A 25479-nucleotide genomic window follows, 5' to 3' on the forward strand; every position below is an offset into this window, starting at 1 on the left:
GAGTATTTATTAGACTCTTTTCTCTTTTCTCATAGGGAATCTAATCTGCAGCATTTGTCAGTATTGGAATTAACTGATTCTGGTGCCTTAATGGCAAATAAATTGGGTAAGGAATAGGCTATATATATATTTGCTTTTAATTTGGAGGCTTATTGTGTATTAAAATGCTTGTCACCTTTGTTGTAGAAATGGTTTGCTTTCGTGCCATGGCAACCTATGTCCTGAGACCTGTGGTTATGGCAAGGCATCTGTGAAGATGTGCTCCCAGATCAGGCATAAATGAGGACTGTTGTAGCTGTACATGGCACAAATAAACACTATTAGGAAGATAATAGATGGCCACCAAGAGAAATCTTCCTGAGAATCAGACTCTTGCCTTTAGTGTTTCTGGTTTTTTTTTGTTTTGTTTTTTATGGTTTTTGGTTTTTTGGGACAGGGTTTCTCTGTGTAACAGCCCTGACTGCCCTGGAACTCGCTCTGGCCTGAACTCAGAGAGATCCACCTGCCTCTGCCTCCCTAAGATTAAAAGCATGCACTACCACCACCCAATGCCTTTAGTGTCATCATCGTCCCCCCTCCCCCTTTGGACTACATTTTCTATTCATTTTACATACCAACCACAGATCCCCCTCTCTTCCCTCCTCCCACCTACCAGCCTTCTCCCCCAACCCACTCCACATTCCCTCCTCCTCCATGGAAAGGCCTTTCATGGGGAGTCAGCAGAGCTTGATACATTTAGTTGAGGAAGGTTCAAGCTCCTCCCCCTGTACTAAGGCTGTGTAAGGTGTCTCACCATAGGTAACGGGCTCCAAAAAGCCTGCACCAGAGACAGATCCTGATCCCACTGCCAGGGGGCCCCTTAAGCAGATCAAGCTACATAGTCCAGTCCCATGCAGGCTCCACAGCTACTGGTCCATAGTTCATGAGTTCCCACTAGTTTGGTTTGGTTGTTTCTGTGCGTTTCCTCATCATGATCTTGATGCCCCTTGCTCATAGAATCCCTCTTCTCTGGCTTCGACTGGACTCTGCATCTGCTTCCATCAGTTACTGGATGAAGGCTCTCTTGGTCCAATCAGAGCTGGCAGAGTCTATGTCTCAGGGAGCAGCTATGATCTCAGAGGATGGGTCTGCTCTTCCTTTTTTTTTTTTAATGCTAAATGCCGTTTATTTATTTTTTGGTTTTTTGAAACAGGGTTTCTCTGTGTAGCTTTTGCACCTTTCCTGGATCTCAGTCTGTAGCCTAGGCTGGCCTCGAACTCACAGAGATCCACCTGCCTCTGCCTCCCAAGTGCTGGGATTAAAGACCACCACTGCCTGGCGCCTTAAGTGTGTCTTATATTGCTTATATTCTTACATTGTCCATTGTGTTTTGATACTCCAGTGATTTATTCAACAAAATCATTTTAAAATCTTACTAAGTTCTAAATTTACTAAGTGGATTTTGTAAACTTAGTCAAGAATATTTTAAGGGCTCTCACTCATGCTCTCATACTTTTGAGAAGGATTTGTGAGAGCTAAATGTGGCATCTTGGGACTATATTGTGAAAGGTTTCTAGACAAACTGCTTAAGTATAGTGAAACCATGAAATTATTTAAGTGGCTTTCCATTGCATTTGTACAGTATGATACAGTTTGCAAACTGCTTTTATTGATATTGCTACTTATGGTTCCCATGATGCATGTATGTTTTAAAATGATCATTGTGGCTAACATGAAATGAATTAACATGATCTTGATTAAAGGTTTATATTACAATTACAAGTTTCTTTTCTTTTTAAGTGTCTAGTCCTCAGACAATTATGGAGTTATTCTTCCAAGAAGTTGCAAGAAAACATATTATATCTCATCTCTTCTCTCAACCAAAAGCCCCCTTGAGCCAAACTGGATTGAACTGGCCTGAAATGATTACTGCAGTTACCAGTTATTTGTTGCAGCTTTTGTATCTTTTTGCTTGAAAGGCAGATGACAGTTCTGTCTAAATTGTCCCTAAAGTGTTTATTCTGCTTGTGTAATGAAGTTTTCTTTTCTCTCTCAGTGCTGGGGATCAAATCCAGGCAGCATGTATTAGACAAGTGTTTTAAGACATAGATAGCTAGCTATACCTCCAGCCCTAGAGCTTTTCTTGCTTTTGTTTTTAATTAAACTATTCATTGACTCTTCTGAGTTGGATACCCATTAATATGTATATTTTACGTTTCACTCAAAGGAGGGGAAATTCCTTAATATGGTAACTAGATGGCCTAGCAATCCTGGTTGTCTCTTTCTAGAATGTTTGATGGGAAATTGCCAGTATGTACAATTGCAGGTGAGTTTTGTCGAAAAATTCTTACCATTCTTATAAAGAAAGTCATCTTAGATTGTTTATCTGTGTGAATGTTAACTATATTTTAATCGGCACTGACAGCAAGAGTTACAAAAATTAAACTTGATTATGCCAAGACGCCTAAATTCATATTCTCATTCTCTGTCTCTACACACACACACACACACACACACACACACACACACACACACACACACACACACACCAGCTTTCTCTGCAATCCCAGGCATTGAACCCAGGACCTTGAATATGTTAAGAAAGATCTCTACTGCAGAGCCTAGTGACATACCCCTTTAATCCCAGCACTCAGGAGGCAGAGGCAGGCAGATCTCTGTGAGTTTGAGGCCAGCCTGAACTATATAGTGAGTTCCAGAACATCCAGAGCTACAAAGTGAGACCTTGTCTCAAAAGGCAAACAGAAAGAAAGGAAAAAGTTCTGCCATCACAGAGATCCACCTGACTCTGCCTCCCGAATGCTTGGATTAAAGGCGTGTACCACCATCGCCCAACCTGGATTCATTTTTAATCTCTGGGTATTTCAGAAATAAAGCCTTATACTGAACACTCTCTTCTCCCTCTGAAGAAGTTAGAAATGATTGCTCTTAAGTAGTGTTTATTTTCTAAGCAGAAAGTTCTTTTATGCCTTTTAGGATTATATTCAACTCTTGCATCCCTGGTGTCAAGTCAATGTTGGCTCCTGTCGCTTTATGCTGGGACGGTGTTACCTGGTTACAGGAGAAGTACAGAAGGTAAGCTCCATTTGAGTGGTTAGCGAACCAATGCAAGGCAGACACCTGGCTTCCATCCAACTAGGATAGAGGAAATGGTAGGCACAGAATTTTCTAGAAAAGTTTAAAGAAGACTGACCAGTAAAGGACATCATATGTATGTCAGGATTGGCCAGGTACTTGTACTTGATTAATTAGTACAGAGAAGTAAGAAGAAAACGTTAAAATTCCTCTGTCCCAGGGCAGATGTTTTTAGGAATTAGTGATGCTTTTACTTAAAGGTTCACATAGTCGGAGCTGGTAGATGGTTCAGGAGGGAAGAGCTCAAACTGTTCTTCCACAGGATTTAGGTTTAATTCCCAGTCTATGTCATCGCCCACAGCCAAGTGTAACTCTAGTACAGACGATCTGACATACATGCAGGCAAAATATCCATACATAATAAAGTTTAAGAAAAAAAAAGATTGACCTAGTGAACAATCATATACCTACCAGTCACATTCTGTAGTTGGTAACATGCTGTTGTAGTTGCCTTATTACTAATTTATCAGATTAAAAACATAAAGTTTTTAAAAAGTTTTTAAAAACCCAAATAGACATCTTATTAAAGTTTACATGTATGTCTGAGATACTAGCAATTAAATCCAGAGCCTAACATGCTAGGCAAGTCTCCTTTCACTGAGCTAGATCTATGGACTAACCCCACCTTTGTTAATTAAATAATAGGAATTTATTCCCTCAAAGTGTAAGATCAGGGTATGGATAGAACTGGCTTAGTTCTGATGATCCTCCCACCCCGGACTTTTTTCTTTTTTCTTTTTCTTTGATGATTTATTTATATTTATTTTACGTACATTAGTGTTTTATCTTTGTGATGGTGTCAGATCCCCTATAACTGGAGTTACAGATAGTTGTGAGCTGTCATGTGGGTGCTGGGAATTGAACCCGGGTCCTCTGGGAAAGTAGTCAGTGCTCTGCCACTGAGCCATCTCTCCAGCCCCCAAATTCTTTTTTCTTTTTTTTTTTTCTTTTTTTTTTTTTTTTTTTTTTTTTTTTTTTGGTTTTTTTTCGAGACAGGGTTTCTCTGTGTAGCTTTGCGCCTTTCCTGGAGCTCACTTGGTAGCCCAGGCTGGCCTCGAACTCACAGAGATCCGCCTGGCTCTGCCTCCCGAGTGCTGGGATTAAAGGCGTGCGCCACCATCGCCCGGCCAAATTCTTTTTTCTAAATGAGAAAATTTTAAGAAAAATAGTAAAGGATTCCTCAAATTTTAGTTTTGGCAACCAGGCATGGTAATGCATAGCTGGGAGGCCCAGGTAGGCAAATCTCTGAGTTTGAGACTAGCCTGGTCTACATAATTAATGAGTTCCAATACAGGTAGGGCTTCATTTAGAGACCCTGTCTCAAAAAACCAAAACAGATAAAGAAAGAAGATAGATTTGACAGAAAATGTGAATGTAGTATAGGCTTTCTTAAGCAGTTTTGTTTCCATTTTAGCTTTTTCTAGTACATGCACCCTGATTTATAGCAACTAGAATTGGAATGAACTTTTTGTTTGTTAAAACAAGGTCTCACTATGTAGCCCAAGCTGGCTTCACACTCAAAGATCTTCCTGTCTCTGCCTCAAGACTGTTGAGGTTAGAAATGTGTCCCACTGTGCTCAACATTTGAACAATCTTTTGTAAGTCACTTTGTATTTTATTCTTTATCTCTTCAGGCTCTGGAATGTTTCTGTCAGGCAGCATCTGAAGTAGGCAAAGAAGAATTCTTAGATCGCTTGATCCGCTCAGAGGATGGGGAGATAGTGTCCACTCCGAAACTGCAGTATTATGATAAGGTACAGTGTTGTGGGCCTGGCCCTTCTCAAACCACTCTGTACGGAAGTGCAACTGAAATACATACATAGTCTTGGCATTTAATTGTTCCTAATACTTTCTAGCAAAAACAGAAGTGGAAAATTCATTATCTACATATATTCCAGTAATAAATATATACTTAAAGATGTACTTATTTGCCGGGTGGTGGTGGTGCACGCCTTTAATCCCAGCACTTGGGAGGCAGAGCCAGGCTGTCTGTGAGTTTGAGGCCAGCCTGGACTACCAAGTGAGTTCCAGGAAAGGTGCAAAGCTACATAGAGAAACCCTGTCTCGAAACCCGCCCCCCCCCCAAAAAAAAGATGTACTTATTTAATGAAAGATTTTAAATTATTTTCCAAGCAGTAAAATACTCATAGAAGTAACGGGTGTGGTATATTATAGGTGTGCTTACCCCTGGAGGACAAAGGTCAATTTCATATATTTTTTCAGTATCACACTCCATCTTTCCATCTTTATTTTACTTTATTTTTTTAAATATATTTCATGTGTGTGGATGTTTTGCCTGGATGTTAGGTGCACCATGTGCTGAGTGCTTTGTGCCTGCAGAGCTCAGAAAGAGGGTATTGGATCCTCTGGAACTGGAATTATCGATGGTTGTGAGCTACCATGTGGGTGCTGAGAATCAAACTCGGGTCCTCTGCAGGAGAGCCATCTCTCCAGCCCCAACCCCATCTTTCCTTAATATAGAGATTTGTTTTTATTTGTATGTCTGTCTGTGTGAGAATATATCACGTGTGGGTGCCCTTATTAAAGGCTAGAAAAAGGAGTCTATTCCCCTGGTGCTGAAGTTACAAGGGTTTTGAGATTATGTATGTATGTATGTATGTATGTATGTATGTATATATGTATATAGTGCTAGGAACCAAACTGGCATTCTAGAAGAGCAGGAAGCACTCTTAACCTCTGAACCATCTCTCCAGTCCCTCCATCTTATTTTTGAGGCAGGATCTCTCACTGAACCTAGAACCAGCAATTTTGGTTTGATTGGCTGGCCATTAATCCCTTTCCCCCACCAGTATCCACCTATCTCTGCCTCCCACTACTGGACTTAGTGTTACACACTGCCACGCCCTCCCTGCCTTTTACGAGGGTGTTGGGGATCCAGTTTCAGGTTCTCATATTTGAACAAGTGCTTCTTCAGTGAGTGGTCATTTCCCCAGCCTTCTATGTTCTGGAGGAGACTCTCCCATGAGATCACGTGTAGGGCTTTCCACTTAGAGTGATGTATCCTCATTCAGAAAGTTTTGACCCTCATCTGCCATGTGGTGGCATGGACAAGGGAGATGGGCATGCTGCTGTGGCAAATGGGAGAGCTGGTCCTGCCCCTCACCAGCTGCAGCGCTTGGGAGAGTGGGCCATGTACCAAGCCTGTACAGTAGAGCTGGCCCTGGTGTGGGTGCAGGTGAGCCAGCCTGAGGGCATGAGGGCAGGAGAACTGGCCCCGCCCCTTGCTGCCAGCTGCTTTGAATGAACTAGCCCGGGCATGCTGGAGAGCTCACCCCGGTGCTGAAGATGAGGGAGAGCTGGCAGGCTGACCAGGCCCAGAACCAAGGCTATGAGTTGGCCCACCCCACATCCATCTCATCTATGAACTGATAGAGCACATGAAGGGGCCAGTCCATGACACAGGGCAACAACAGGATATCCAAGAGGAGTCCCAGTGAGGGGCCAATATCAACAGTGTAGCAGAAGCTAGAGGCCTTGAATCAGACCAATGACTCATTGCAGTGAGCACTTGAAGCAAAGATGTATGAACTAAAGGGTTGACTGCGTGACTCGCTGTGTCACACTGCAGCTCCCATGAGAAGATTTTTTCTTTTATTAAATTTTATTTTATTTTGGAGGGCAGGTGGCAAGGGCATAGAGTGGATAGCCTAAGGGACAGGGAAACGAATGGGATCAGCATGCAGGATGTGAAATCCCAAAGAATCAATAAAAAGTTTAAGGGGGGGGGGCAGAATGAAAGTTTTGAATTTGGATATTTTGGATTTCAAATTTTTAGTTTAGGCATGATCAATCTGTAGTAAGATTGTACTTATTCTTCCAAAGTCACTTCCTTGATTCTCGAGTGGGAAAGAGACTAGACATACATATATATGTTGCTGTATAGTGTGTATATATCATATATTTATATAATAATGTTACGTGTATGTGGTGATGTGTGTGTGTATAGTGATGTTACTAAATATTTGATAGAAGTGAAGCAGATCAAGGGGATAGATGAAGAAATGTTACCTTGTTATCAAAATACCTTGGAAACTGTAGTGGTAAAGCCTACACTTTAGTCTCAGTGTGGAGATTTGGGTTCCAAGACTGAGTAAACTTGGACAGGTTATTTACTGATAGTCTGTAAAGTCTTGATCCATTTGCTGTGAGAACACCATAGAGGCCTTTGGTAATCAGAGTAATTTTTGTACTCTGAGCTTACTGGGTACAAATGTAAGGACATAGACATTTCCATGTCTTTGGGAACTTTTCATTATTCATCATATCTGTCAATAGGGAAAGAACAAATGTTCCTGCCTATGGTCTCAGTACTTGTGAGGCTAAGACATGAGAATTACTTGAATTCAGGAGTTTCATTCAATCTGGCAATATAATAAGGCCCTGTCTATAAATTAAATTAGTAAATAAATAGGACAACCAAACGCCCTCATTAATAGTGGTTCCTAACAATGTTCTGTAGAGAATGTTTAAATTATCTCTTAAGCTTCACCTGTCTGTTTCAACCTGACACTCGCAAACAATTCATCTGTAACTGGAGCCAGTCATTGTTGTAGTAGCATTTTCTAGTAAAACGAAGGATTTTATACTGAGCTGTGGTTGGGCAGGTTGGCTGGCTGGCTGGTTTTTGATGCAGCATCTCATGTACCCCAGGCTGGCTGAACTCACTGTGTAGCTCTTCTTACCTTTACATCCCAAACCTGGGATTATAGACATGCACTCTGATGCCCAGCTCAGTGGAAAATCTTAAAAAACATTATCCAAATTATTCTGTCCATCGTGGCACCTCACCTGTGGTGCTTGTTAACTGACCAGCTCCTCAAACATGCTATCTATGCAACACTTCATTTCCCTTGTGAGCCTTTGATTTCATCGTGATCTCGCCTAACTCTTTTCTGAGTACTGTGGAACCCTTGGCGTTCTGCTGTCAGATGAATTCTTCTTTAATCTCTGTGTGTCTGTGCATGTGAATGCAGTGTCCAGGGAGACTCTGGATCTCCCCAGAGCTGAGGTTACAGGCAGACGAGTGTTGCCTGGTGTGGGTGCTGGGAATTGCACACCCGTCAGCACACTGCAAGAGCTGACACGTTTGCACCTGCAGAGCCATCTCTCCATCACTTGAATTGTAACAGAGATGGCTTCACTTGGTAGGTTCTACGTCTCCTGGATGTTGTTGGATTGCCTGAACTGGTTATTCAGCTGGCCACCTCAGCGATTACTGAAGCTGGTGACGACTGGAGAAGTCAGGTAAAGCTAACTCAATTTGACTGTATTCCTTAATATTTGTTATGGATATGGTGTTTTAATTTCTAATGCTCTCTTTTGATATTCGGTTCAGGCTACTTTAAGAACGTGCATTTTCAAACATCATTTGGACTTGGGTCACAATAGCCAAGCCTATGAGGCCTTAACCCAAATTCCTGATTCGAGCAGGTAATCTCCTAGTCATTTTTAGAGAAGACAGTTGCCGGCCCTGTTTAACGCCTAAGACAGTTGACCCATCTCCTTCTCTCTCCCTGTAGGCAGTTAGACTGTTTGCGACAGCTGGTGGTGGTTCTTTGTGAACGCTCCCAGCTGCAGGATCTTGTCGAGTTTCCCTATGTGAATCTGCATAATGAGGTAATTAAGTGGTCCACTTCTGTCAAGTAACCAGTCTGGTTGCCATGATTACTACTAACTTCACCATCTGATTTCTCAACTTTTGTTAGGTTGTAGGAATAATTGAATCACGTGCTAGAGCTGTAGACCTTATGACTCACAATTACTACGAACTTCTCTATGCTTTTCACATCTACCGCCACAATTACCGAAAAGGTGAGCAACTGAACTAGAAGCTTGGTGTTGAAGGCAACTTTATGAGTTTAGTCATAGTTCAAAAACATTGTGTAGTGGACCTGTGTTTTAATTGTATTTAAGTAGAAGATTAGTTTCAACCTTTTGATGACTGTCTAGTAACATTGGAAATATATATATTTATATATATATATTTGTCTAATAACATTGAAAAACTAGGGCTGGAGAGATGGCACAGGTTGAGAGTGCTGACTGCTCCACCAGAGGACCTGGGTTCAATTCCCAGCACCCACATGGCAGCTCACCACTGTCCGTAACCCTAAGGTCTGACACCCTCACACAGACATACGTGCAGACAAAACACCAATGCATATAATAAAAATAAACTTAAAAAAATCATATCATGTCAAAAAAATTATATATGTGTGTATGTAGGTGTGTGGAGGCTCCCATTCTGGGACATTTTCAAGTGATTTCCAGTGAGCATTACTCTGCATTTTTCTTCCTGATTGTGAAGGGAACATTGGCTTTCTCAAAAATGAAGTACTTTTGTGCTCCTTAGTGTTTAATTCCTGTGCTCTTTCAGACTTGGCTGCCTCCTTTTTAATTTTGTTTCTTAGAGTAAAATCTTAACTGCTTAAATGTACTTAAGTCATCTGAATATAATAGACAGTCTTCTCTATTATCAGTGGTTGAATTGACATATTCCTTCAGTATTATTCAATTCTTTTAAAAGAGGTGACAATTTGACATTCAGAAGTAATTAAATGGGGTAGTGGTGGCGCATGCCTTTAATCCCAGTACTCTGGAGGCAGAGTCAGGCAGATCTCTGTGAGTTTGAGGCCAGCCTGGTCTACAGAGTGAGATCCAGGACAGGCACCAAAACTACACGGAAAAACCCTGTCTCGGAAAAACTAAAAAAAAAAAAAAACCAAAAAAACAAGCAAACAAACAACAACAAAAAAAAAAAAAAAAAAAAAACCCACCAGAAGTAATTAAAAGAAATCTGGCCGGTGGTGGTGTACACCTTTAATCCCAGCAATGGGAGGCAGAGACAGGAGGATCACTGTGAGTTCGAGGCCAACTTGGACTACAGATTGAGTTCCAGGACAGCCAAGGCTATACAGAGAAGCCCTGTCTAAAAAATAAAAAGTAATTAAATGAGCCACTTTAATTCCAGAACTCAGGATGCAGAAGCAGGTGGATCTCTATGAGTTGGAGGCCTTCATGGCCTACATAAAGAGCTTCAGGCCAGCCAAGGATACATAGTGAAACCCTGTCTCAAGAAAAAAAAATTAATTAAATTTTTTAAAAAAGCAAAAAAAAAAGCCAGGCGGTGGTGGCGCACGCCTTTAATCCCAGCACTCGGGAGGCAGAGCCAGGCGGATCTCTGTGAGTTCGAGGCCAGCCTGGGCTACCAGGTGAGTTCCAGGAAAGGCGTAAAGCTACACAGAGAAACCCTGTCTCTAAAAACAAAAACAAAAACAAAAAAAAAAAAAAAAAAAAAAAGTTATCAAATGAGTAGGCATTGTAGTGTATACTTTTTTTTTTTAAAGATTTATTTATTTATTATGCATACAATATTCTGCCTGCATGTGTCCCTGCAGGCCAGGAGATGGCACCAGATCTCATTACAAGTGGTTATGAGCCACCATGTGGTTGCTGGGAATTGAACTCAGGACCTCTGGAAGAGCAGTCAGTGCTCTTAACCACTGAGCCATCTCTCCAGCCCTCTGGTGTATACTTTTAATCCCAGCACTTGGAAGGCTGAGGCAGGGGGACAGTGAGTTCATAGATAGCCTGTGTTTTAAAGTCCGCTTAATAAAACCTATTAGAGATGTAGGACTAGGATATAGCTCAGTTGATTGTTTGCCTAGCATGCAGCAAGCTCTGGTTTATTGATCAGCACCACATAAAGGGGGAATGGTGGTACACACTACACCTATAATCCTAGTACCTGAAAGTTAGAGGCAGGAAGATCAAAAGTTCTAGGTCATTCTTGGACCACTGCTACCTAAGACCAGGTCTAAAAATAGGGTTGTAGAGTGTAGGGCGAGGGGCTAGATTAGAGATAAAATTCAATAAGACAAGAAAAATGAATGACTTAAAAATAATTTGATATGGCTAGGTGTGGTGGTGCATATGTTTAATCCCAGTAGGGGCCAGCCTGGTCTACATAGTGAGATCCTGTCCCACATAATAATTTTAGAGCAGATCTGAGGATATAGTTAAGAGGCAGATCATTTGCCTAGTATGTTTAAGGCCCTAGGCTCAGTCCTCAAAACTGAAGTGAAAAAATTACTAAAGAAGTTACCAAATGATATCTTAGTAATCTGATTTGCGGCCAGCAAGATGACTCAGCAGGTAAAGGTGCTTGCTTCCTGGTGACCGGATTTTGATTCCCAGAGACCACTTCTATTTGCTGATCGTGTGAAGAGTAAGTTACAGAGGCTGGAGAGAAGGCTCAGCAGTTAGAGCACTGGCTGCTCTCCCAGAGGACCCGGGTTCAATTCCCAGCACCCACATGGCAGCTCATAACTGTCTCTAACTCTAGTTCCAGGGGATCTGACACCTTCATACCAACACACATAAAATAAAGTTAAATAGATTTTTTTAAAAAAAGAGTAAGTTACAGATGTCATAACTCTTAATATATAAATATTACAGATGACTATGGACATTCTCTCTTTTTTTCCCTTTTTAAGATTGAATTACTGGGGCTGGAGAGATGGCTCAGAGGTTAAGAGCACTGACTGCTCTTCCAGAGGTCCTGAGTTCAATTCCCAGCAACCACATGGTAGCTCACAACCATCTGTCATGAGATCTGGTGTCCTCTTCTGGCCTGCAGTCATACATGCTTATACATAATAAATAAATTAAAAAAAAAAAAGATTGAATTACATGATTCAGTGGTAGAAAATTTAGCATGTATGGAGCCTCTGGGTTTGATTACAAGCTAATGGGAGAAATCCACAAAGTCTATTTAATGAGTAAAGGAATCTCACAACCTTGGGAGATTTATCATAAGGTCCAGGAAAGCTGAGCTATGTCCTATGCTGATGTGCCTGGTCTAAGATCTAAGCATCCAAGCCATGAAGGAGCCAAGAGCGAGCAGCTTATGTGAATTCCAGGTCTTAAGCGTCCCCAGCGGTACTTCCAGGTCATGGGCAGATGTAGCCGTTACCTGCTGCCTCACACAGGGTGGTGCTTCAAGGTCAAAGCTGGAGCAGCTCCCCACTACAACCAGCACCACTACACGCACCCCAAAAGATGTTATGGATATATCAGTATGTTTTGTTTTTCTGTCCATCAATGGGTACATGAATCACTTCTGCATTCTGGCCGTTGTGAATAATGCTTCAGTATAATCTCTTCAAGGTCTTGCTTTCCAAAAGCCAGAAGTGGGGGAGAGGGAGAGAGCACAGCCAGTAGAGCACTTGGTGAGCTGAGCAGGCAGAGGACCCAAAAAGCTGGCATGGTCCTGTGTTCTCTTGCCATCCTAGCACACGTCCTAGAGTGGAGACAGACGGAATTCCATGGGCTCCGTGCTCAGCTAGCCTAGCCCACTGGAGAGCTCCAGACCAGTGAGAGAGGCCCTGTCTCAAAACAAAGTAGTTGGCTCCTGAGGAACAACACCCAAGCTTGACCTCTGGCCTTCACATACACACAAACATACACTGACACAAATAAGCAGCCAGACATGGTGGTACTTGCCTGTAATCCATCAATGCGGACATAAATGCAAGATCAAGAACCAAAATCATCTTTAGCTACAAAGTGAACTCAAGGCCAACCAGGACTCATAGCTACTGTACTTTTTACATTCCCTGAAAAGGTGCCACAAGGGTTGTTCTCCACGTTTCCCCCAACAGTTTTTGTGTGTGGCTTTAAGTTAGACTCAGTGTTGCCTTAAATTTTAGTGTCTCTTATGTAACATATTCTTTTTGTATCCATAAAGAAACATTTTTATCTAATTTACTCTTGTCTCATAGCTGGTACAGTGATGTTTGAATATGGGATGCGTCTTGGCAGAGAGGTTCGAACTCTCCGGGGACTTGAGAAGCAAGGCAACTGTTACCTGGCTGCTATTAACTGTTTACGCCTTATTCGACCAGAGTATGCATGGATCGTACAGCCAGCCTCTGGGGCAGTGGTACGAAAACTTTTCTTCGGAGGATTTTTGGATCATTTGTTGTTGTTGTTGTTGTTGTTTCGTCCTTTCAGCTCTTATCTCATTTCCTTCATTCCATTTAAAATGTCTGCTGAGGATGCTGGCCATGGTAGCACAGACCTATAATCCCAGCATGCAGGAAGTGAAGACAGTGAGGCTCAGGACTTCAAAGCCATCCTCAGCCACGTAGTGAATTTAAGGCCAGCCTGGTCTACATGAGACCCTGTCTCAAAAAAAAGTGCTTAATAAATGATAGCCACTTTTAAATTCAGTCGTGTTTATTAATATCCTGCTCATAGCTTTTTTTGGTGTGGGAGAGTTTCTAGACAGAGTTTCTCTGTGTAGCCTTGGCTGTCCTGGAACTCGCTCTTGTAGACCTGACTGGCTTCAAACTCACAGAGATCCAGCTGCCTTTGCCTCCCAAGTGCTAGGATCAAAGGCGTGCGCCGCCGCCGCCGCCGCCGCCGCCGCCACCGCCCAACTGCTGATAGCTTTTAGTGTTAGGCTATTGCACAAGGTTACCAGTAAGTGGTAGAACTATGGATCCGGTGAAAAGCATATGATTTATCTACAGATCAAATCTATGACCTTGGTCTAAATAACATGTAGATAAATGAGTCCTCTTGATAAACAGCTCCATTTTGTTGTGTGATGGATACAGTACCCCTGTAAGAAGAATTGTGCCACTGAAATAAAAATAATTGCCAGGTGTAATGGTAGACTCTGACTTTCAGGCTAGCCTGGTCTACGTTGTGAGTTCCAGGACAGCCTAAGCTACATAGTGAGACCCTCACTCAAAAAATAAAATAAAATAAATAAAATTCTATTGAAAATTTAAGCATGAATGCTCTAACAGTTAATGCTATAAAAATAAAATATTGTATTTTTAGCCAGGCAGTGGTACAACATTTTAATCCCAGGAGACAGAGGCAGGTGGACCTTTGTGAATTAGAGGCCAGTCTGGTCTACTAAGCGAATTCTAGGACAGCCAAGGGTACACAGAGAGACCATGTCTTAAAAAGAAAAGAATGTATCTTTCACAGTTAAGTCCCTGGTTTTTGTCTTTCAGTCTGATCGCCCTGGAGCATCTCCTAAGAGGAATCATGATGGCGAGTGCACAGTTGCCCCAAGTGAGTCATGAGTTTCTCCTCTTTGGACAGTAGCTATTGTTATAGTTCAGGACATGGGTTAGGGGTCTGTGTCATAGTAACTATATGTCATATAGACAGATGGTAACATTACTTAGATATGATACTGTAAATATGACACATAGTGGTACATATGGTAAAATTATCTTATTTTGGTTTAGTTTCAACTTTCCAATCTGCCAAAAGTTGTCTTTAGAAGCCTTTGAAAATACCATACTGTTATATAAGTGAAAATGACTTAAGTGTTTCTTTGGGAATCTCTGTGGCCTAACCTAGTGGTGGTGCACACCTTTAATCCCAGAACTAGGGAGACAGAGGCAGGCAGAGCTCTATGAGTTTGAGAACAGCCTGGTCTATAGAGTGAGTTCCAGGACAGCCAAGGCCAGAGAAACCATGTTTTGAAAAAAACACACACAACACACACACACACAAGGGGGGAGGGGGTTCTTTGGATTTAGTAAATAGCTCAGTGGATAAAGGGTCTGCTGTGCAGGCATGAGGGCCTGAGTTCAGATCCCCTGCACCCACATAGAAAGCCAAGCATATGGTGTGCGCCTGTAACCTGGCTCTGAAGAGGAGACAGGAAGATCCTTGGAGCTCACTGGCCTGCTAGTCTGGCCCATTTGGAGATCTCTAGGTTCAGTGAAAGACATAGTCTCATAGAATAAGGTAGAGTCAGGTATGGTGACACGTGCCTTTAATCCCAGCACTCAAAGGCAGGTGTACCATTGGGTTTGAAGGCAACCTGGTCTACATAACAAGTTCTAGGCCAGGCAAGGCTACGTAGTCAGATCTGTCTCAAAAAACTGATAGAAAGTAAAAGTATTTATATTGATTATTGTGTTTAAGTTAACTCAGTACCAAACATCTTCGTCAGGGTCCTTTATAAGTGGATCGTGGCTTTTCACAAAGAGCTTGGACTCCAGATTCAGTCCTGCCTCTCTCGCTTAGGTGGTTGTAACAGCTAAGTCAAGTTACGTGTTTGAAACACTAAGCACTCCCCAACTGCAAGTTTTATTTCTAATCATTTGGGTTGACTCAGCTGTGTATATAAAGAAAGGGACATTGCTTAATTTTTACTGAATCCTCTGTTTTCTTCATTTCTTCCTCTATGCCTTGGAAAATTAAACTGAGAAACCTTGTCCCATTCTCATCCCCCCAAAAGTGAAATGATTTAATGTCCACTTAAAATTAACAGGTTCATGTAATAAACACTTCCTTATACTTTGGGTAATGAAATTTATTTGGTTTCTAGACAATCGGCAGATTGAAATTTTGGAACTGGAAGATCTGGAAAAAGAATGTTCTTTAGCTCGAATTCGCCTCACATTGGCTCGGCATGATCCATCAGCGATTGCCATTGCAGGTAGGAAGTTAACTTCCAACCAACTGGCAGCAATGACACAGGACCAGGCAGTGGGGTCATGTGTTAGGTAGGCCTAAGGCAGGAGTGTTGCTGAGATACTTGTCAACAATCAAGGCTTTTGGTCTCATTTGTCTATGCCCTTCCATGCACTAACTAGCCACATTCCATTTCCACAGGGAGTTCATCAGCAAAGGAGATGGTCACTCTCTTGGTTCAGGCTGGCCTCTTTGACACTGCCATATCACTCTGTCAGACTTTTAAGCTTCCCTTAACACCAGTCTTTGAGGGGCTTGCTTTTAAGTAAGTAAAAATTACGTTTTAATAGCCTTAATTTTTACCGGGGGGGGGGGGGGGGGGGGGCGGGGGCGGCGCTGGTGGCGCACGCCTTTAATCCCTGCACTCGAGAGGCAGAGGCAGGCGGATCTTTCTTTGTGAGTTCAAGGCTAGCCTGGTCTACAGAGTGAGTTCCAGGAAAGGCTCCAAAAGGAAAGGCTCCAAAACTACACAGAGAAACCCTGTCTCAAAACTAAAAGAAAAAGAAAAACAATAACAAAACGCCTAATTTTCTAATCAGAGATTCTGTCTTATTTAGTGTGATACGGTAATCAGAAGCTGCTAAACCATTATAAAGAGGTGCTCAGATTTACGCAAGAATTTTTTTTAAGTTGATATCTTATAATTTTATTTTAAAAATGATCTTTATCAGGAGTGGTGGAGAGGTAAAGGCAAGAGAATCAGGTTCAAGGCCAGCCTCAGCTATATAAGACCATCTCTCAAAAACAAAGCAAAAATCTTGATTTTGAGCTTTCTTGAGAAGACACTCTGAATTAGATCATAATGGTGTTCATTCTAGATGAGGCATGTGTTCTTTTCGGACCTTTGACCCTTGTAGTCATTTTTGAAAATCGTTTCTTTCTTGATTCTTCTCTTTCTTGTGCATGTGCGCGTGCCAAAAGACAACCTGGGATGTTGTTCCTCAGAAGCTGTCCACCTTGGTTTTGAGACAGGCTCTCTTTCCAGGGCCTGGAGCTTGCCCGTTAGGCTAGGAGTGCTCCTGTTTCTACCTCCCCACCACGGGCTCCTGGCATGCCCCATGCCCAGCCTTCTATTTGGCTGCCGAGGATCACACTTGTGCCTTGCACTTGCACGGCAAGCGCGTCAGCCACTCGGCCTCTCAGCTGTCCCGAAAAGTGAATGTGAGCTGCAAGTGTAGTGCAGGGACAGACCTGCCTGGCCGGAGCAGAGGCCTTCCCAAGTGCTGCTCCTGGCACCTGGTTTTTGAGACAGGGTTTCTCTCCAGATAGCCCAAGCTGGCCTAAAAGTCATGATACTCCAGCCATCTAAGGGCTGGTATTACAGACAACTTTTTATTGAAGTTATAGCTATTGGTAACTCACTTTGTGAAACATTCTAATTTGGGGAGCTGGAGAGAGAGCTCAGTGGCTAAAAGCACTAGCTGCTTGGCCTTCACAGGTACCAGGATGCAAACAGCACACAGACATTACATGAGGCAACACACACACACACACACACACACACACACACACACACACACACACACACACACACATAAAATAAAGAATTTCTTTTGATGAAACATTCTAATTTTTTAGTTTGGAGACAGGGTCTGTGTAGCCAAAGCTGGCCTCAAATCTGAGATCCACCTGCCTCTCCCTCCCAAGTCCTGGAATTAAATGTGTACAAACTGTCTGTTGACAACAGATAGGCGTATGGGTCATCCAGCTGTATGGCTTTTAGAGGAAGGGAAGCCAGTACACTAGTAATGAATTCAGTGAGGCCAGAGCTAAATTGTCTTCTCTGCTGGATGTGGTAGCAGACTTAGCGGCCCTGGAACATTTGCTTACTGCTGTGGGACCGTTCTCATTGCAGGTGCATTAAGTTGCAGTTTGGAGGAGAAGCAGCACAAGCAGAAGCCTGGGCCTGGCTAGCAGCCAATCAACTGTCTTCTGTCATCACCACTAAGGAGTCCAGGTAGCCCTAGACTTCCTCTAGGCCTGGGTAGATTTACCTCTTGCAAAACTAGAGCACTCTTTCTTTGAATAGATAACTTTTTAAAAAAGATTGGTGTGGATGCTTTGCCTGAATTTGTGTATGTGAACCATGTATATACTTGGTAACCAGGAAAGTCAAAACTGGGGTTATAGGTGGCTGTGAGCCACCATGGGGGTGCTGGGAACTGAACTCAGGGCCTCTGGGAGAGCAACAAATACTCTTAATTGCTGGACCATCTCCAGCCCCTTGAATAGAGCTTTACACTAACCATTTCACTCTTATTTCTTGCTCTTTGAGGAGAGGGGGGTTGTTTATTTGTTTTTGTTTTTTGGTATTTTGAGTTTTTTGAGACAAGGTTTCTCTGTGTGGCCTTGACTGAACCTGGAAATCTCTCTGTAGATCAGGGAGATCTCTCTGCCTCTGCCTCTTGAATACTGGGATTAAAGGCATGGACTTTTTTTTTTTTTTTTTTTTTTTTTCTAATTTAAAGCTTCATGTTCTTTTTTTTTTTTCAAATTTATTTAACTTTATTAATTTTTTTGTTATGTAAACAGTGTTCTGTCTGTATGTTTGCCTGAACAACAGGAGAGGGCATCAGACCTTATTATAGATGGTTGTGAGCTACCATGTGGTTGCTGGGAATTGAACTCAGGGCCTCTGGGAGAGCAGTCAATGCTCTTAACCTCTGAGCCATCTCTTGCACTCTTGCACTCTTGTTGTTGTTTTGAAATATGATCTCCCTATGTAGCCTACACTTTTCTCAAATTCTCAATTCTCTTGCCTTATAGGCATGCAATGTTATACCTGCCTGTGTGTGTGTGTGTGTGTGTGTGTGTGTGTGTGTGTGTTCGTTTAAGTTATAGGAAGTTATAACCACCTAATAATTGATGCTGGGAACCAAATGTGGGTCTTCTGGAGAAGCAGCAAGTATTAACCACTGAGCTATCCCTCCAGCTTTCTGCTAAGTTTTTTTTTTTTTTTTTTTTGGTTTTTCGAGACAGGGTTTCTCTCTGTAGCTTTGCGCCTTTCCTGGAACTCACTTGGTAGCCCAGGCTGGCCTCGAACTCACAGAGATTGGCCTGTCTCTGCCTCCCGAGTGCTGGGATTAAAGGCGTGCGCCACCACCGCCCGGCTCTGCTAAGTTTTTGTAGAAGCTGGAAGTTGGTTTGGAGAGATGGCCAAGTGGTTAAGAGTGCATGTTGTAGCCGGGCGGTGGTGGCGCACGCCTTTAATCCCAGCACTCGGGAGGCAGAGCCAGGTGGATCTCTGTGAGTTCGAGGCCAGCCTGGGCTACCAAGTGAGTTCCAGGAAAGGCGCAAAGCTACACAGAGAAACCCTGTCTCGAAAAAACCAAAAAAAAAAAAAAAAAAAAAGAGTGCATGTTGTGACACACACCTTTAATCCCTAGGGAGGGAGAGAGGCAGACCAATTTCTGAGTTACAGGACAGCCAGAGCTAGGTAGAAACCCTTTCTCAAAAATAAATTAAAAGAATGCTTATTGCTCTTACAAGACTCAAGTTTGATTCCCAGCACCTACATCAGGCAACTCAAACAGTCATAACTGGAGCTCCAGGGCATCCAAGCCCTCTCCTGGACCCTGTGGGCATCTGTGTTCACATGTGCACAGACACATGTAGACACATAATTTAATAAAATAGGGACTGGAGAGGTGGCTCAGAGGTTAAGAGCACTGGCTGCTCTTCCAAAGGTCCTGCCTGAGTTCAATTCCCAGCAACCACATTGTGGCTCACAACCACCTGTAGTAAGATCTGATGACCTTTTCTGGCATAAAGGTGTATATGCAGATAGAGCACTCATAAATAAAATAAATAAATAAATGCTGCGGGTAGTAGAGCATGCTTTTAATCCCAGCACTTAGGAGGCAGAGGTAGGTGACACTCTGTGAATTTGAAGCCAACCTGGCCTACATAGCAAGTTCCAGGACAGCCAGAGCTATACAATAGAAAGACTATCTCAAACAAATAATCATAGAAGCTGGAAGTTTATAATTAGGCTGGCAGTTCAGACCATGATGTATTGTCGCTGAGGTATCTCCTATATATCCCCTTCCTCACACAGAGGGTACTCTTAGCTTAGTGTGTGAGAGATAACCTATAGTCACAACTACTTTCAAGGCTAGGGCAAGAATATCACTTATAACCACAAGATTGAGGCCAGCCTGGGCAGCATAGCAAGATCATTTCTCAAAGAAAGAAAGAAAAAAAAAAAAAAAAAAACCTTGGGGCTGAAGAGATGACTCAGTTTTTCAAGAACACTCACTGCTCTTCCAAAGGACCCAGATTCAATTTCAAGCACCCACATGGTAGCTCACAACTGTCTGTAACTCTGGTTCCAGGGGATCCGACACCCCTTCTGGGTACTGCATGCACACGGTGCACAGATAACACATAAAGGCAAAACATGAAATTTTAAAAAAAATTTTTAAATGCCCTTAAAGGGAAAAGTATTTACTTGGCTCAACTGTGATTTTTCCCCCATTATTAAGCTTAGATTATATGGTGATCATCATAGTGTCCTCCTTTAGCAGTCTGCCTTGCACTAACCTCCGTTGTCTGCTTTGTTCGGACATCCTTTATGTATTTACTTGGCCTAAGACCCCCAAGATAGTGTGAATAAACTCAATTTCTTCGTAATTCTCTCAGACAGTCCTAATTCTAGTAAACTGCCTTTAATGAAATGCATTTACACTGTATTATGTAGTTTAGCATTTTAGATGATACTGTTTTAGAATCTGAAAGTTCTTGCTTAAATGTGTTCTCTACTGATATTACAGCGTATCTGAGTTTGCATGATTTATAAACAGTAAAATTTATTTGCTTCATGTTCCAACATCAAGATTCCAACAGCTACAAAGACCTTGCTATATCAAGAAAGGAACAGTCTCTCCTTTACACCTAATGTATCCATCATGATTATCCCACTTCTTCAGTGAGAACAGGAGCTTCTTACGAGACTACACTTCTCAAAACTATTACATTGGAGGTTGTTTCCATCACAAGGGCTGGGGAGATGGCTCAAGTAGTTCCCAGCACCCATGCTGGAAGGCTCAGCACCATCTGTAACTATGACTTCAGGAATCTGACACCCCATTCTGGCCTCTGCAGAGACCTAAACACAGGCATGCATGCATATATATAGATATATAGACATACACATACATACACTTAACATACATGCATATACATAAAAAATAAATCTTGTGCCGGGCAGTAATGGCGCACACCTTTAATCCCAGCACTTGAAAGGCGGAAGAAGGTGGGTCTCTGAGTTCCAGGACAACCAGAGCTACACAGACAAACCCTGTCTCCAAAAATTATATTTATGTATGTAAAAAGATAAATCTTGTTTTTAAAGTGTTCCTAACACATGAGCTTGGAGGGACCATTTCAAATTATAGCTTTTTTACTCTTTACCTTTTAGTACTAGTGGGAAACAAATGTCATATTTGGAGTTCAGAGAAGTTTATGGAGTCAGTTTTCTCCTACCTCTACTCGGGCCCCATGACCTGACTCCAGTCTCTAGACTTACTCAGCAAGTGCCTTTACCCACCAAGCAATCTCACACTGGCTCTTAACAGTTTGGGATTTGCTTTTCTTTTCTTTTCTTTTAATTGCAGTTTGGGGAGTGACATGTTTTCCTCAGGGAGTATGTATAGGGCAGAGGACAACTTTCAGGAGTTAGTTCTCTCTTCCACCAGGTAGGTCCCAGGGATCAAACTCAGGTTGTTAGGCTTACCAGCAAGCACTTGTACCTACTAAGAGATCTGCTGGTGGTGGTTTTTGTTTTTTATTTGTTTTGTTTATTTTTGAGACAGGGTTTCTCAGTGTAACAGCTCTGGCTGTCCTGGAACTCGCTTTGTAGACCAGGCTGGCCTTTAACTCACAGAGATCTGCCTGCCTTTGCCCCCCAAATGCTGAGATTAAGAGTGTATTTTTTTGTTTTTTTGAGACAGTTTCCTATAGGCAGGCTGGCCTTGAACTCCAGATCTCCCACCTCTATCAAGTGCCGTAATACTGGCATTTGCCACCACATCTCCCTCTAGCAGAAGTGTTTTATTTTTTTGTTTGTTTGTTTGTTTGTTTTTTGGTTTTTCGAGACAGAAGTTTCTCTGTGTAGTTTTGGTGCCTTTCCTGGATCTCGCTCTGTTGACCAGGCTGGCCTCGAACTCACAGAAATCCGCCTGGCTCTGCCTCCTGAGTGCTGGGATTAAAGGAGTGCACCACTGACGCCCGGCTCTCTGTTACTATTTTTAAATCCTGAAGTTTAGAGCATCAAAACTTTTACATGAGAGCTGGACAAGTGGCTCAGCCCTTAACAAGTCCATGCTGCTTTTGTCGAAGACCAGATTTGATTTACAACATCTATTTGGTGGCTCCTAACTATAGTTCCAGGGGGATCCAACATCTTCTTCTGGCCTTCATGGGCACCAGAAACACACATTGTTCACATACATTACCTGCAGACAAAATATTCATAAACAGAAAAAAAAAACTGTTTTGTTTTCTACGTGACTCTATTGCTTAGTCAATTTTGGGGACCAGAACTAGTGATGTGAGCTCTTTAAACTCCTAAAACAAAGGAATTAAATAAATTGTATGTAGTTAGTAGGAGAACAATAAATCTTAACTCATTTGGTTTTTTTGTTGTTGTTTTTTGTTTTGATTTGGGTTTTTTGTAATGTTTTGGTGCTGGAGAGATGACTCGACAGTTAAGAGCACTGGCTGCTGCTCTTCCAGAGGACCTGTGTTCAGTGCCCAGCACCCACTTGACAGCTGACACCTGTAACTCCAGTTTTTATTAGTTCATCTAATTTCTAGTTATCATTTAGCTGAATTACCAATTCAGTTGTTAGCTGGAGAGATGACTTAGCAGTTAAGAGCACATACAGCTCTTGCAGAGGACCCTAATTTGATTCCCTGGGACCCACATTATAGAAAAGAGAGTCAACTCCCAAAGTTGTTCTGTAACTTCCACATGGATGCTATGACATAGGAGCCTACTCTCTCTCTCTCTTTCTGTCTCTCTCTCTCTCTCACACACACACACACACACACACACACACACAAACACAAACACAAACAACAACAACAACAAATGTAAACTTATAGAAACTGCTTCAGTATGTCTGCTCATACCTATAATCACAGCACTCAGGAGGCAGACAGTAGGGTCTTAAGATAAGTCTTACTGTAGAGTAAGACCTGGTCTCTAATAATTCATAGGAAAGGAATCTGAACTCCTTTGTCCTTTTTACTTTTTTCAAGTGCTACAGATGAAGCATGGAGGCTATTGTCAACTTACTTGGAAAGATACAAAGTCCAGAATAACTTGTATCATCACTGTGTGATTAACAAGTTGTTGTCTCATGGAGTCCCTCTGCCTAACTGGCTTATAAACAGTTACAAGGTATGTGATACTGAGGTGGAGTGACAATTTGAGAAAATGTTGACTTAGCAGCCAATTGTGGTGGCAGTACTTGGGAAGTGGAGACAAGAAGATCAAGGGGATTTCAAAGCCATCATTGCTACACAGTGAGTTCAGGGCCAGCCTAGGGTAAATGACACACTGTGTCAGAAGATAGAAGAAGTGGGGATGGAGATGGCTCAGAGGTTAAGAGCACTGGCTGCTCTTCCAGAGGTCCTGAGTTCAATTCCTAGCAACCACATCTATAACGAGATCTGGTGCCCTCTTTTAAGAAAAGATTTTTTTAAAAAAAAAATAGATGGAAGGGGAATAAAGAGAAGTCACTGATTGATATTTATATCTCAATCACAATTTATTTTGCTCACAGTTTTATAAGCTAAACATCAAGAACACATGGCTCATTGTTTTGGCCTTCAGTGCACCAGTACCCTCTGTACTGCGTTATATCATAGCAGACTGCACTGTAGTGGGAATGCACAGGAGCGTAACATGATCATATCATCAGACAGGAAGCCAGAGAGCAGTTCAGCCTCCAACAGCGCAGTCTCTTGAGAACTAGCTTAATCTCTTCAGAGGACAGTGCCCTCCTCCATCTAAACATCCTCCATTTGGTCCTGTTTCTCAAAGGTTCCTCCCTCTCCCAGTCTGTCACACTGGGGCAAGTCTTCAAGAGCAAAATGGGCTGGGTGGTGGCGGCGGCGCACGGCTTTAATCCCAGCACTCAGGAGGCAGAGCCAGGCGGATCTCTGTGAGTTCAAGGCCAGCCTGGGCTACAGAGCGAGATCCAGGACAGGCACCAAAACTACACAGAGAAACCCTGTCTTGAAAAACAAAAAAATTTTTAAAAAAAGGAGCAAAATGGTTTGAATGGTAACTTCTTTAAAATGTAGGTTCCTGGGTCTCATGTCAGACTACAAAGTCAGATTACTGGGGGCAAGAAACCAGAACTCCTTATTTTGACAAGCTTATTTATTTTTCATTCATTTATTTATTTTTTGAGACAGGATCTCACTGTAGCTAGCCCTGGCTGGCCTAGAATTCACTATAAACTAGGCTGGACTTGAATTTACTGTATAAGCCAGGCTAGGCTCAAACTCAGATCCACCAGCCTCTCCCTCAAGTATGGGAATTAAAAGTGTGCAACACCAAGCCAAGTTGTTGTTGTTGTTGTTGATGTTTTAATATATACAGTGCTTCATGAGTTTATGTGTTGTTCTTGTATAGGAGCTATGCCAATCTTTTCTTTATCATTCTAATTTTAGTATTTATGCTGCTGAGGCAAGCATTTCTGACCTGCTTAGGATGTACACTTGAGTTTGAAGAAAATATCTGAAGCACTTTTAGTAGGAGAAGAAAAGATAATCTGAAAGTTACTATCAGTAAAATGGGTTTTTTTGTTTGTTTTGTCAAAAGAACAGCCCAGTGTGTGTTAGACATCATTTGTAATTACAGACTTGGAAGAGTGAGCAGAAGGATTGCTATAAGTTGAAGGCCAGCCTGGCTTACATAGCAAGACACTATCTCAAAAGAAAAAAAAACAACCAGTGGTTCAGTTGGTAGAGTGCTTACCTAGCATACAAGAAGCACTGAGCTCAATCCGTAGCACTGCATAAACTGGGTCTGATGGTGCACCTATAGGGTCAGAAGTTCAATATCAGCCTGAGCCACATGAAACCCTGCCTCAAAAACAGGAAAGTAAAGTAGCTAAAGTGGGAAAAGTAAAATCGAGATGTCAGAACAGAAAGCATCCTCGCTGTAATAAAGTATCCATTGAGTACAGCATGATCACTGTAATAGAGTATCCATCGAGTCCAGAATCCTCACTGTATCACTGTAATAGAGTACAGCATCCCCACTGTAATAAAGAGTATCCATTGAGTACAGCATCCTCTCTGTAATAAAGTATCCATTGAGTCAAGTGTGATCATTGTAATAGAGTTCAGCATCCCCACTGTAACAGAGTATCCATTGAGTACAGCATAATCCCTGTAATAGAGTACAGTATCCTCTCTGTAATAGAATACAGAGGACTGGGCTGGTGGTCCCTATTGACCACCAACCAAACGGGCGTTGGGACAGGATTTTTTCCTGTCCCAATGCCTGTTTCCAAATAATCACTCTAGAGGCTTAATACTATTTACAAATGCTCAGCTGATGGCTCGGGCTTATTACTAACTAGCTCTTACAACTTAACCAATTTCTATTAATCTACATTCTATCACATGGCTGTGTCTTTACCTGTCCTGCTCCTCCTGCAGCTGGTTGGTGTCTCCCCAACTCTGCCCTCCTTCCACCATTCTCAGTTTGACCTTCCAGCCTAACTTCCTGCTCAGCTACTAGCCTGTCAGCTTTTTATTAACCAATGAGAGTAATACATATAATACGTATTCACA

The 25479-nt window shown here is 42.2% G+C and overlaps 1 protein-coding gene and 1 non-coding gene across 5 annotated transcripts in view; one reads left to right on the forward strand and one right to left on the reverse strand.

Annotated features, from left to right (window-relative positions):
- The window catches only part of Nup160 (nucleoporin 160), a 72465-nt gene that overhangs the window by 42224 nt on the left and 4762 nt on the right, over positions 1-25479 (forward strand). For 3 of the 4 annotated variants that reach the window (XM_006984389.4, XM_076569858.1, XM_076569859.1), the window contains 15 exons: positions 36-106; positions 1780-1939; positions 2236-2305; positions 2974-3072; positions 4767-4886; positions 8302-8397; positions 8489-8583; positions 8673-8769; positions 8859-8964; positions 12936-13096; positions 14184-14244; positions 15518-15628; positions 15805-15928; positions 17519-17620; positions 22927-23068. In XM_006984389.4, the coding sequence (XP_006984451.1) occupies positions 36-106; positions 1780-1939; positions 2236-2305; positions 2974-3072; positions 4767-4886; positions 8302-8397; positions 8489-8583; positions 8673-8769; positions 8859-8964; positions 12936-13096; positions 14184-14244; positions 15518-15628; positions 15805-15928; positions 17519-17620; positions 22927-23068 (1615 nt within the window). Of the gene's footprint in view, positions 1-35; positions 107-1779; positions 1940-2235; positions 2306-2973; positions 3073-4766; positions 4887-8301; positions 8398-8488; positions 8584-8672; positions 8770-8858; positions 8965-12935; positions 13097-14183; positions 14245-15517; positions 15629-15804; positions 15929-17518; positions 17621-22926; positions 23069-25479 lie in introns of those variants that run through there. The other variant, XR_013050577.1, reaches the window with a different exon arrangement.
- On the reverse strand, positions 24266-24372 carry LOC121829197 (U6 spliceosomal RNA). The gene has a single exon (XR_006071982.1). It is a non-coding gene; the product is annotated as a U6 spliceosomal RNA (small nuclear RNA).

This window comes from Peromyscus maniculatus, chromosome 4, assembly GCF_049852395.1.
Source record: "Peromyscus maniculatus bairdii isolate BWxNUB_F1_BW_parent chromosome 4, HU_Pman_BW_mat_3.1, whole genome shotgun sequence".
Taxonomy (NCBI): domain Eukaryota; kingdom Metazoa; phylum Chordata; class Mammalia; order Rodentia; family Cricetidae; genus Peromyscus; species Peromyscus maniculatus.